This window comes from Myiozetetes cayanensis, unplaced genomic scaffold (genome assembly GCF_022539395.1).
Source record: "Myiozetetes cayanensis isolate MyiCay16 unplaced genomic scaffold, myiCay2020 scf18, whole genome shotgun sequence".
NCBI lineage: Eukaryota > Metazoa > Chordata > Aves > Passeriformes > Tyrannidae > Myiozetetes > Myiozetetes cayanensis.
Window position 1 is genome coordinate 5,524,719 of NW_026087389.1, and position 13,900 is coordinate 5,538,618.

The window sequence follows — 13,900 nt, forward strand, 5'->3', positions numbered from 1 at the left end:
AAAGAAGGGGTGTGGGTGTTGGGGGTTTTTTACATGGATTATTCAAAGGATTTATATTAAGATGACTTGTATAGAGCAGCTTTAGAAGGTTTAACTTGTGATTCCTTCCCTCCCCATCCACACATTGTTTGTATGAATAAACAATGGTCAACAGGAAGGAGCTGGGGCATAGGTGAAGCTGACAGGGAAGTTTGCACTGCTGGATTTATTTTGGTGGTACAGGACTGTGTATAGCCTTGATAGACTGTGTGTTTTTCCTTTGCTGTAGAGTTACATGGGAACCTTTCAGGGCACAGCTTGCAAGTATTCTAATATTGATCCATGATAAACCAGTGTGATGCTTTTTGCTGGGAGAAGCTGCTCATCTACTGACACAGACTTCCATTCTGATTGTAGAGTTGGCTTTCAAAAGTATGGTGACTTTTAAATAGCATGTTTTATATTTGTGACATTCAGATCTTGACTCTTGGTAATTTGTGGTGAGAGCATACATCCTGCTGTAAATTAATTCACTATGTAGCAGTTTGCCCACTGTTATGCCTATTAGATAGCTAAGAAAGTGTATTTCAAATTATGCACCTAGGTCTTCAAAAAGCTATTTCCCAGCAAAATTATGTCTTTTAAAAGCATTTATCTTTCACAAAGTTAGCTTAGAGATCTTCAAGGTAGTTAAAGGGGTTGAGGCATTCGGGTTTGTAGCATCAGGACTACCATGTTGAATACTGAAATTGTAATCAAGGGAGAAACTACAGTAATACAATTAAAAATTAAAAGTTTAGCTACATCTAAGACATCATTTAATGCAGTGGGAACTTTGTGCACAGAAAATGACAGGCAGACTCTGAGTTTGCTAAGAGCAGGGGGAACTTGATAAGTAATAACTGGCATTTTTGTTCTATTTCAGGGCATGTGCTTTCTGTGTGTGTGTGTGTAAGAGTTTGTGTGTACATGTACTTAAAGAAAATTGCTGTTCAAAATGGAAAGTAAAAGCATGTTTTTAAGTTTCGTGGGGTTTAAACTTTTTGGTGTTCTTGAAAGTTTGAGCATTTTAAAACACTCGTATGTTTTAAAAAAATTAGGTAATAAGGGTTTTTAAGTAGGAAAATAGTTATTATGTCACTTTCTGTGAGGCAGTCAATGAGCTAGTGTCAAGTAAGGGAGTGAAAGTCACGTACCTTTTACATGTATTTGTAAGGAAGGAATGAAAGATAGAAATTTTCTACAATTAGAATAATTATGGAGCAGAAAATGGCGTTTTCAGCTTGCTTTCTCAGTTTGTGCACCTGCTACAGAATTTAAAGTGTGTTTGTGCCTCTTCAGATTGATGTTTCTCAAATAAATAGCAGTCTCCTCAGATTCCTCATAACTTGGAAGCTGTTTTGTGAGTTTACATAAAATCCTCTTATGGCAGCTTGGAATTTGGAGAGCGTGGTTATCTGAGAAGACAATCTTCTCTTATCGTGACAACCTGAGAATTCGCTACCTGTGTTTTCTCTCCAAGCAATAACAGAATGAACATTTTGCATATTTGATTCTGCATTAAAAAAAAAAAAAAAAAAAGCTGTTACAGTTACCCTTTTGGAATTAGATGTGTGACTTAAACTTTTAGGTAATGATGTGTTATTGAGAAGGAAAGCTTGAAGCTGTCAGGAAGTTTTAATGAAAACTGATTTTTTCCCATAAGACATTTCAAATATAAACGTGATGTGGCAAACAGATAAAGATGCTTCATATTCTTTATCAAAAGCAAAACAGACAAAATGTGAGAAGAGTCAACAGTCTGTAGATTCAATTTCATTATTCTTAACTGTTCATTAATGTGTTTGCATTAGTTTTGTTGTGTGAATGATGAGTAGACTTAAGTAATATTTAAAGACCTTGAACACCGATTTCCCTGACTTTGCTCTGCAGCAAACAGGGAGGATGGTGAAGGAAAGGGTTTTTTTGTTGGGAGAAATTAGAGATATTGTACAGTCTGACAATTTTTGCTCTAAGGTTGCCTACTACAAATTAAATTCTCAATAGTTTCGTAAATTAAGACAGAGAAGTATCTGACAATGTTGACGTGGTTAATTAGCAACAGTGAGGACAATCAGTCCAGTTAGAAGTAGCAGTTGAAGATACCTGATTTAATAATGGAAGTCCCACCTGCTGTGCCTGCAAATATATTCCTCAAGACTCATTGAGTGTACTCCCATCCTAAGTCTGGCCCTGATCCTGAGCTCTGGGGAAGCTGAGCAGCTCCAACAAGACCCAGGAGGACCACTTGGGTTTTATTTGACCTGTGTCTAAAGCAACTGACTCACATTTTTCAGATGCATTGATGCAGGATATGTGAGAAGGTGAAAACGTGGATTCAGGTAAAAATAGTAGCAAATCAAGGATGCTTTCCCTGTCTTTGCTTGTTAATTTGACCAATCTTGGCAAGTAGCCAAGCTATGTCTCTGAAGTTGGCTTTTAGCATCCCTCTGTAGTAGTCTAAAATAGGCAGATGCTTTTAAGTAGAACAGTAGTTTTCTGCATTCTTAGTTCTCTCCTTCACCCCAGTTTTCTTTAGTTTCCTTTTGAACAGTCGCTTATTTGAACTATTCCTTTACATCCCCCTCTGTTCTGTGAATAAAGTGAGGTAAAAGTAGAAGGAAACAAAATTACTATAAAGCAAGTTTCTTCCAAGTCAAAAAAAAAAAAAAAGAAATTTCATCTTTCCTTCCATTCTGAGCACAGAGGGCTTTATTTAATTCCTTGTCTCTTACTTTTTTTCCCCCCTGTTCTCTAATAACACAGCCTGGCAGAAGGTACGTACATTCCTTCTTAGGTACTCTGGAATAGAATGTCAAAAAAACGACTTTGGGGAAAGTATAGTGCATCTTTCTTGTTTATAGCCCTTGAACTGTGAAAACCCCAGGAATACTCATTTGATGGAGTAACAGGCAGAGTTTTAAGGCTGCAGGTCTCAGATCTCCTGACTGTTAGAATGAATTTCACCTGACGTTTCATTCAGTGATGATTTTTGTCTCCAATCGTTGTTCACAACTGTCACTTCATAAACAGACCGTGTTAGAAAGATGTTACCACTTAATCCTTCCTGATTGTATTAATATTAGGGAAGTGATTTTGCTGATTTCTGGCAGTTCCATTGAAAGATGGGAAGTAGTAGCTCTGTTAAGGAGGAATATTGTTGATAATCATCAGCAGAAGCTGTAATGCTAATTAAAGCAGAGGTGGTTGATTGACTTTCAGGTTAAAAAGCAAAACAGAGCAGAGCAGAACTACAGTCTTTGCACCTGGGATTGTGGCACCTGTTATGATCACAAGGAAGAATTAATAATGATCATATGCAGATTTTTTCTTAAAATGAAGAGTATCTGGGGAAATGTAGTATTCTTATATCAAAACATAGTTTCTGAGTCCTTGACCAGGTGTATAACTACTTAATCTCTGATATTGCTTCACTGGCTGTTGTTAAACTATTGAAATAATTGAAAGTTCAGGTGAAGAGGAAGGTATAGTTATTGCAGTACTAACATGGCAAGGACTTTGACTTTGTAATTTTTTTGTGAGGAGTGAAAAATTTTAGCAATGGCTTTATATGGGCCAGTTTCCCCAAATTTTAATGTGAGTAGTTGTAGGTTCCAAACACGTAGAATTTGAATCATCTGTTTTGTTGTGGATTGAGGCATCTGTCAGATACCGGTACAAAAGGGCTTTTTAACTCATATATAATAAATAGAAACTGGTACCATTTTAGAAAAATAAATTTCTATGTTTCTAGATTGTGCCAAAGTCTAAAGGACACACATCTGCTTGACTCTCTAAGTTGAAAGGAAAAAGCTGGATGGCAGAATTATCTGTAAACCCATTTTCTTAGGAAATACTTAGGGCAAGAATTCAGGGCTTTAAGAGTTGGGTGGTCTTCTGTCAGAAGGAGGGAGAAAACTTAAGCCTGAGGATTTACTGGTGAGGAACAGTGCTACTGGTGAGGTGCAGCTGAAAGCCAGTGTGGCCACCCTTGCATCCATGGGATTTGCAACCTGAGTCCCTCATGAGTCAAGTTTTTCTCGAGGCAGCACATTAAAGTGCTTTTTGGGAATAAAAGTGTAATAGAGAGTAATGTCATAATTTAATGTGTCTCCCTTATGGACTCAGCAGCAGCTCTGATTCTTTTCTTGGAAAAACCCCAACAATTAGGTTTACACTGCTTGCTGCATGCCCCAGCAAGAACAGCAGCACCAGAGGAGTGTCTTATTTAGGGAGAGAGGATTTCTTGGGGAAAAGGTGACTGGGTTGTAACACCTTGTAAAAACCATGGAACAAACATTTCTTTTCAGGGCAGCAAGTGTCAAACTGCTGCGTTTTAAGGCAATGCAAAAGGACCTGGCAGCAGTGTTGATGTTTTCTTTTCTTCCCCCTATTCACTTGTAGGTGATGGTTGCAGAAGCACTGGATATTTCCAGGGAAACATACTTTGCAATTCTGATGGACAGAGCCTGCAATGGACCTGTCATGGTTGGCAGTCCCCAGGGTGGTGTGGACATTGAAGAGGTTGCAGTAACTAGCCCAGAACTTATCTTTAAGGTATTAAAATGATGTTTTACTTTAAAAATCTTCCATGTCAGTTATCCAAAAGAATATTTTTTTCCTCTTTCTCTTTCCAGTTTTATTCCTTCTATGTATGAAGACAGTAAAAACCATAAAAACTGTGTTTTATCAAATACAGGATCAAACTTGTTATCCAGTAGATGAAGCATGTTTAACATCTGATTTTATTAGTGTTTGTGTTTCCAACTCAATTAGAAAAAGAGCTTAAATCTGTTTGTTATGTGACATGTTAAACTTTATATCTGAAATGTTTTATGAGTGAGTTTTGCTCTCAGGAAGGTGCACAGTTTTTTCACAAGTAGGCTGGTGCCAATATAGTTATTGTTTCTGTGGCTGTTTTTCTCTAATTGACAGAGTTGTTAATTATTTCTTTGTACCTGCAAGACTTTTGCATCTGAAATACAACTGTTGTAATTACTTTTTTAACAATGACTACATTTAAGTGTTTTTTTATGTTACTGTGGCAAGATAATGAATAGGCAAGCTATTCAGCTGAGAAAAGAATTGATACAATCAAGTGTAATTATTCAAAAAATTGTAAAAATATTTAATGTGCGTTTTAAAATTATATCAACTTTGCAGTGTTACTGGGCAGTGACACTCATTGCCTTGAAAATACTCCAGAACGTGTCATAAAAATTAACAGACTAAATATTCGTCAACGCCATCTGTACAGTAATTAAAAGTGAAAACTTGTGTCACGTTGTCTTGTCAGTGTGCCACCCTGAAGAATTATATATTTTTTGGAAGGACTGTTTCATAGTTGGTGTGGTAATTATAACATCCCCTATAGGCAGCTACCACAGCCTCAGTCTCAGGGAGCCTTGGCAAACAGCCAGGCCTTAATTACTAATTTGCAGATGTATACTAAGTGTTTTCCTTTTGAAGTTTTAAATCTCCATTCAGATGGAATGTTTAGTTATATTTATGCATGTTATTGTTGCAGGAGGAAATAGATATTTTTGAAGGCATAAAGGATCGTCAGGCTTTGCAGATGGCAAAAAATTTGGGATTCCAAGGACCTTTGCAACAGCAGGTGAGTTGGCTCTACTCCCTCGGTTTGGACTGAAGACTTTTTAGCCCAGTTATGCATTAAATGCTTTCCAAAGGGCAAGAAAGGCCGAGTGTCCATTAAATCAGGATCATTTTGACATTCTAAATACTGAATTGCACCTGTATAATTGTCATCAGGCATTAGCAGTTTGAATCAGGTCCTTGTTGTTTTGAGGTGAGAGTCCCTAGCCTTTGAAGCAGTCGATGACAACAGGCTGTTACACTACATGGGATTCTTTTGCTTTCACTGGAATTCCATTGGAGCTCAGGGAGTGACATGGGTAGAGGTTTTTTCGAAAATAGGCCCTTTATAAGGAGAGAAGTAAAAGTGTATCTGGCTGTGTAACTGAAGCCTTTTAAATTTTTTTTTAATCTTCAGCTCAAAACCAAAAGGCTGCAAGCTTGTTGTCTTTTCAGTATCTCTTTTCTACATATATATATTTAATATATATTTTTGCCTGTATGAACCATTTTGCAGAGAAGAGAGCTCATTTAATCTATTTTGACATGTTTTTGTTTCTGCAGTATCAAACTGTCATTTTTTTAGAACTCCTTTATTTCTAATTCAGCAGTTTTAATTATTTTCTATCCCAACATGCAATTAACAAATGCATAATCATTAGGTTGATTAACACACATTTGAAGATTTAGCTGTATATCTAATGAGGAAGAACGATTATGTAGAACCTTTCAACCCTTGAAGAGTTCTGGTACTTAATAATTAACAGCAATATATGGACTTTTAAACAACACATTTAAATAATGCTGCAGGAATGCATTTCTTTCCTCATGCTGTTAACTCAAAAGAATTTACTGAGGCATAGGGACATAGCTTTTATTCAGACAAATCCTAGCATTTACTTATATATTCACCAGTTCTAAGTTGGGATTTTATGCTTTGCCTTGAAGAGGCTCAGCATTTGTAGAGACCTGGAGAAAGAGAAGTGTTGACATTAAGCTGCCTGATTCAGAGAGGTGCTGAAAGACAGAGCAGCCTTTAATAAAAGTGAAGGGATTTTGGTGGTCTGGTACAATTACAGCAGATTCCTGTGGCAATAACAGCTTTTCAGGTTGCCCAGAGTCAATGGGGGTTGCAGGGTGGAGCTTCCTCCCCAGTGGCACTGCTGACACAGCCTCACCCGTGCGGTGCTGGGGCACTGTGTCCATCCCAGTGTTTGTGCCAAGGAAACTGCTGCACGTTTCTAACTGATAATTTTTTTCAAAGTCAAAACCACTGAGAATGCTTCAACTGGTAAATTTTGAGCAGGGAAGGCATCCTAAGCGATTTGTGTGCTGCTTCCCAACTACAACTCTTTAAAGTCTCTTATCACGGAATCACAGAACTGGTTTGGGTTGGAAGAGACCTTAACGATCATTTTCTTCCAACTCCCCTGCCATGGGCAGGGACACCTTCCACTAGACTATGTTGCTCAAAGCCCCATCCAGTCTGGCCTTGACAGGGACAAGGGAGTCCACAACCCCTCTGGGCAAACCTGAGTTTGGTTTTGAGTCTTTCCCATTGTAATTTTTTCTTTCATACGACTGACACTGTAGGAGAAAGCTGACTTCTGGGTTTTTTATTCTAATTCACTTATTAGGAGAGGTTCCAAATTTTTGGGTTGTGTACTTCAGTTAGCTGATCAGTAATGAGGGGACAAATTTGAGTGGTTCTTTATTAGTGCACTTCATCTGCAAACTTACTTCAGCTAATAGGTTGTCAGTGTGTAATGAACCAAAGGGGTTTTTATGTGCGCTCGTGTTGCTGTTTTCAAGTTGTTCTGTTAGTGGAAGAACGTTACAAGAACAAAAGATTTGGCAGTTTGTTGTCAGTTTTGGCCACACAACTGGGGCACTGAGATAGATGGTGAGGGATGATAGGAAACAAGCAACGAGTAAACAAGCATGCTCTGGATTTAAGCCCTTCAAGAAAACATTGCAGACTGATGTAGGAGGGAGAAATAGGTATTTTTTCCCTAGGTCACTAATGGGCACATACTGCTTTATGGTTTCTGAATGTAGACTGATTAACATGAATTCAACTCAGATCTCAGCACACCGGAGAATGCATCATTTTGTTAGTGCCCAACAGTCACTTTCCAAATAAAACTTGTCATGGTAATTGTAATGTTTATTTTGTAGAAGGTCTCCAGTTCATGTAGTCTTTAAATGCACATTTACTAAGTGTTATGCAGTACAATAATGCTACATTATAGCTATTTAAGAGACTATGAATATGGTTAAGAAAACAGAAATAAAAGCAGTAATTATCTAGAACTATTTCGCAATTTAATGCATTAAAAATAATCTATAAAGGTTTACCTTTGCCTTGAAAACATTTACTTTTATTCTTCTGTGTGGTAATTGTAAATCGTTTGATCAAATTTAGGCAGCAGATCAAATTAAGAAGCTGTACAATCTTTTCTTGAAAATTGATGCCACTCAGGTTGAAGTGAATCCCTTTGGTGAAACTCCAGAAGGGCAAGGTAAGAAATTGAAGGAAACAAATGAATGCATTATAGTTCTTTATTTATGCAAACTATAAATTAAATTGCATAGAAGGATGTAGCAACAGCTTTGCATTAATTTCATTTTGTAATGTAATTTAAGCAACATTCATAAATATTCCCATGGCAGATTTTATATTTCAGTACCTTTTGTTGTTTCACCCAAATACTGGAAGTATTGGCTTCTACACGTTCTGCTTGGTGAGAAACAGAAACATTTTCTGCTCTTCTGCTCTTGTACAAAGTTGAGGTTTTCTTGGGTTTGGGTATTTTTTTGTTCAGTGTTTTTGTTTGGGGGTGGGTTGTGTAAATGCTGCTAGAATTACTGAGGTTGGGTGCAAAGAAACTTGCTCATTTGTAGCAGAATAGTTGAGTTAAGATACCTTAACACTACAGGGCAGTATGGAAGGCACCCAGGAGTCCTTTTGCTTGGTCAGGTGGCAGAAATCGGGACATCAGTGACAATTGTCTAAAGTCAGGCAGAGAAACAAGCTCGAGGTGAGCTCTGTGTGCCAGGATCAGGCTGTCCTGGTGTTCACACTCACTGGCTCAAGACTGGCTCAGGTGACTGGGAGAGAAGCACTTTGCTGTCCTGTTATTTTGGCAGAGCAAGGGACAGAACCCCAGTTCAGTCCTTACATCCCTCCAGCCATGTAATCCTGCAGAGAGGACCTTTCAGTGTGTCTTGGGTGTTGGTGAGTGGACACTGAGGATGAAGTGAGAATGGAAGAGGCAGCACTGACAGTGAGTAACACAACAGGGGCATCACTGAGGTGCTGGAGACCCAAGAAGGGAAATTGGTAGACAGGTAGGGACAAATGAAGGAGAGGAGTTGGAAATGAGAGGAAACCAAATGTGGTCCTTAAAAGTCCTAAAGAACCACAGTGGTACTACCTTGGCATCCTTGCTGGAGCACTATGAGGTGCCACTGTGGAAATAATTATTTGACTAAGATACCAAGTTGGCTTTTCTGGAATGGATGTGCGTATTTAGTGAGAAGGGCTTAATTTGAGGGATGGTAGGAGTTTTTCTGCTCTTTTCTCCAAGGTTTTTCTGTATGTGTTTTGCATCCAGGAAGCTGAGGAGCAGAAACAGAGTGGGTTTCAAGCTGTGAAAGCCATCTTACCAGCAGACATGCACAGGAGTCTTCCTGTGCTTATTCCTTTTTTGCTAGCAGTTTCTCCATCTGAAGTGTCTTTAAGAAGAAACAAATGGAAGAACATTTGAGTAGCGTAATGCAGTTATTTCTAATGATAAAATATGTCTCTGTATGAAGACCATTATTCCTGTCAATGTAATGGATAAGATGGATTTGTTTCTTGCTGTGTTTTGTGTTTTTCACTTGTGTGAATTTCCATTTGAAGATACATTGTTTTGTGTATTAATTTTGTAGCAAATTCTTTGTCAACAGTAGTGGGTCAGACTCCTGTTATGCCCATTTTTGTTTGGTTTGGGTTGGATTTTTTGTTTGTTTATTTTGTTTGCTCTCAGTGTAAACTGTTGAATTGGCAGATGACAAAAATCCTACACCACTAGCAATAATAACACAAGTACTTCATGAATATAACTGTTGGAGCTTTCTTTGATATTTGTTTAGAAGAAAAATCCATTTGTATAATCCATCATGCATGTAACAACGTGCTTTTGATAGTGAAAATGGTTTGATAAATATTAATACATGTTTTTGCAGCTACTTTGTACAGCATGGCCTTTGTTAAAGATGAATGTTCTGTAGAAATGAGTTTCTATTAATGTGACATCGAGGATGTTTGTGTGTAAACAGAGCTCTGAAACTGCAGTTGTCCTCCAGCTTTGAGCTGGTTTTGCAATTTAAGGAACTGAAATTTTGAAGAAGAAAGTTCTTCTTAGTTCATTGCTAAAGAAAATAAAATTAAAGCAGCTCTAGTACAGTAAAAGCATATCATGAACTGCAAGTATTTCTGCTTTTGGCACATTCCCACATGATGGTTGACCAGGGGAGATCTACTCTAGACTCTTCCAAGAGATTTGTTATACACACTCATGAACAGTTTTCTGAAACTACAGTCACTGAAATGAAATTTGATACTGTTTTCATTTAATCTGCTATCAGTTACAAGTCAGATATTAAAAAAATAAAAACCCAAACCATATCAACATCAAAAAAAAACCAAAAAAAGAAACCCAATAGAAATCAAGACATAGAGTTTCAACTCTCATATTTGTGTAGATGTTTTGAAAGACTAAAATTATCTTTTTAGTTGTACTTGACCTCCAGATGTGTACAGTGCTCATGAACATGTGCACATGTACCATGTACGTGTTTCAATGGAAATATGAATAAAAAACCAGCAGATAAAAAAACTATTGGTTCTTTCTGGATTTAAAGGCTCTTAAATCTGATTGGTTGGCCTTGACAAATCAATTATACTTAAGTCAGTAATTTTTATTTGGATATAGTACAAGTGAAATTACTTAAATAGTAATATGATAAGTATATAGCCTTACATTTACTTATAACATTTTAATCTAATGAGGTGTTTGCTTATGCAAACCCATAGAAGTAATGAGTCAGTAAATAGGCAAATAACACTCTACAGACATTTCTGTTACTGGTGTGTTTATGTGAATATTCCAGCTGCTAGCCAGACCTGTATCTATTACCCGTTATAGTCAGGTTTAGCTACATCTTGATTTGTTTCTACAACTCTAGTGGATGTTGGTATTGATGAGAAGTTCTTTTTAAACTTCCTTGATTTAAAAGTAGCCTCTTGGTCATTTTTAACGTATGTTGGCTTCATGTTGTTTGAGATCTTTAATGAAATAATGTGTTCTCAGCAGAGAATTTAAGGGAAATGTGCCCTTTGCTGCTGGACTCAATGAACTTCAGCTCCATCATTCCCAAAGCAAAACCTTCTCCCCCTCCCTGCTGCAGTATCCATAATATTTCAGAAGCTCTGACTGACTGTAAACTCTAAATGCCTACACGTTGTTTTATTTTCTCCTGTAGTTGTTTGCTTTGATGCCAAGATCAACTTTGATGACAATGCAGAATTCAGACAAAGAGAAATATTTGCCATGGATGACAAGTCTGAAAATGAGCCCATAGAGAACGAAGCTGCCAAATATGACTTAAAATACATAGGACTGGATGGAAACATTGCTTGCTTTGGTAAGAACAAACACATCCAAAAGACATTTGAAGACAAATTCGTACTTGTTCAGTGTATAAACTTTGTTTACATTCTGACATTCAGTCCACCCTTGACAGTATTTCAGTCTGTTTTGCTGAGGGTGTCTGTCCTTCCCCAAGTTCTTGCAGGAATGAAACTAAAATTGTGTTGTAACTGTGATGATGGCCACAGCAGACAGGCAGGACATGAGTGGTGTCAGGCTAAAGAAGAAGCCTGAACTTTTAAGCTCATGCAATTGATCTTTCCAGTAATTATAACAAGAAAAGTCATCAAGATTTTCAAATTGAGACTGTGGTACTTAAGACACTGCAAAAGTATGTGTGTTTAAACATGACATTCCCACTTAAAATTGAATAGTGATCTCCATTTCTCTTTAAGGAAAGCTACTGAAGAATCTGCTTGGCTATTAAAAGGAAAATGACAGGTTTTTAATTTCCTGGAGTTCCTTAGAACAGAAATTACTCTGCTGTTTTAGAAGAGATAAGTAAAAAAGTCAACTGTGCTCTACAGAATTTTTGTTTTGTAGAAAGTCTTTTAACCAATACCACATTTTATTATTAATCTAATTGAATTAGACATTTTTTCTCAGCTTGGTGAGAAAATGCATTTATATTGCTCAGATATGTACTTTAATCTAGAAGATTCTAGCAATGTATTGCAGTTGATTCAGTAAATCACAGTGAGGACTTTAATCTCAATTTAAAGCAAAACAAACAAAACCAACCAAAAGACCCCAAACCCCAAACAACAATTGGCAACATTATGGATTTTTTTTTAGTATTTGGTATTTCTGTTGAATTCCAAGGGACAGGGGAGCCTTTGTCCAGCAGGAGCAACTTACTGGGCACACAAAATTCTCACTCAGAGTATGTTCCTACCCATGGGAATGCTTCTAGACTGGTGCAAATGCAAAATAAAAGGCAATCTGAGATCTGTCCCCAAAACTGAGTTGTCCATGTTACAGTAATACAAAGCATCATCTACAGCTATCAGAGTATTGGGATGGGAGCTTAAGGAGTCAATTTGTCCTTCACGTCTCGTGAGGCAATCACTGTTCCCAGAAGTTTTTATGTCTCTTTATTTTTAATAAAATCAGCAGGTTTTGCATTTCCCCCAGTGTCCATCCCAGTCCTCATATGTGCTTAGGGGAAGGTGCACATCTAAGTCCTAAAGAAACCCAAGTGTTGATGTGTTTGCACCAGATTTTTAATTATTTGTTGCATTGGATATCCTTGAATAGGTACTGACATATTTAGAAATAGGTTTGTAACATTTTCAGCCATGCTATTTGTTATGGTTGTGCTGATACATTTTAAGCCTTTTCACAAATCTTATGATATACTTTCATGTGAAAAATAAGCACTTGATGTTTGCAATTACAGTCAATGGAGCTGGGCTTGCAATGGCAACGTGTGACATCATATCCCTGAATGGTGGGAAGCCAGCCAACTTCTTGGATCTCGGTGGAGGTGTGAAAGAAGCACAAGTGTACCAAGCATTCAAACTGCTGACAACAGATCCAAAGGTAAGAATGTTGGGTTTGGACCAGAAGCTTCCTCTGTGCAGCTGTGTAGGACCATAGGAGTCCTGTTATAGGACTATGAATAGTGAAAAATACAGATAATGGTGTGAAAACTGAGGATGAGTTACCAAAAGGGCGACCTGGGAGGAAAATTATTTCAGTATGAAACACCAAAGTGCAGATGTGGCAATGCTGGGCACTGAAGTGTTGAACTTGGAACATCTTCACTACTAAAATGGAATTTGTGAGATTTAGATACTTAAAATGTCATTCCTAGCAGTGTGGTACCACAGCAGACTGAGAAGGAAAATGGGAATTAAGCAAATAGCTGATTCTAAAGGCTCGTTTGTACTCCTTTAAGCATGAGGTTTCTAAAATATCTGATTCTGCACTGCAGGGTAGTCTGTGTTTAATTAACATTCCCTTTGCTGGAATCGTAGCCTGGAACATTCTGACACTTCCTTTTGCAGATGGAGGTGCAGTTGCTCTTTTCTTTTCTGAACAAGAGGAGAAGACATTAGTTTGTGTGTATTGAGTAGAAGTTATTTCTAGAGATGCATGTTGGCATGTTGGGGTCACTGGTCCCCTTTGCAGACAGAACTGGAATATCTGCTGGGAGAACATTGATCAGGCATGGGCTTTGGAGCAGAGCCAGCCTGACCATCCTGCCAGCATGGAGTTCTGCTGTTGTGTGTAACCAGAACTTAGTTGCTGTTGATATTTTTACTAATGGAAATCTGTCAAAGGGCTTTAATCATCTTTCCTGTCTCCTGCACCCAACATCACTGCTAAAGCCCCTGTTTCAACATATTGTTTCTTTTTGTGGGTTTATCTCCTTTGTCTCACTTTTTCTGTGCTTCCAATGATTTTTCTCATTGTGATGTGATATTAGCTCCTCTGAATACCACCTTCCTGTGACAATTACATCACTGTAATTGAATACCCTGTGCAGTAGTAGTAAGTGAAAAAATGTTGTGACTTTTCGAATAGAGGTGGATATTGTTTGCAGCAAAATTTCAAGGCAAAATCAGGAAGAAAACTTACAGTAC

At 37.7% G+C, this 13,900-nt stretch overlaps 1 protein-coding gene across 2 annotated transcripts in view; it reads left to right on the forward strand.

Annotated features, from left to right (window-relative positions):
* The window catches only part of SUCLG2 (succinate-CoA ligase GDP-forming subunit beta), a 107,851-nt gene that overhangs the window by 49,830 nt on the left and 44,121 nt on the right, over window positions 1-13,900 (forward strand). For both annotated transcript variants that reach the window (XM_050312948.1, XM_050312949.1), the window contains 5 exons: window positions 4,423-4,575; window positions 5,546-5,635; window positions 8,039-8,135; window positions 11,146-11,307; window positions 12,712-12,854. In XM_050312948.1, coding sequence (XP_050168905.1) covers window positions 4,423-4,575; window positions 5,546-5,635; window positions 8,039-8,135; window positions 11,146-11,307; window positions 12,712-12,854 — 645 coding nt within the window. The remainder of the gene's footprint in view (window positions 1-4,422; window positions 4,576-5,545; window positions 5,636-8,038; window positions 8,136-11,145; window positions 11,308-12,711; window positions 12,855-13,900) is intronic.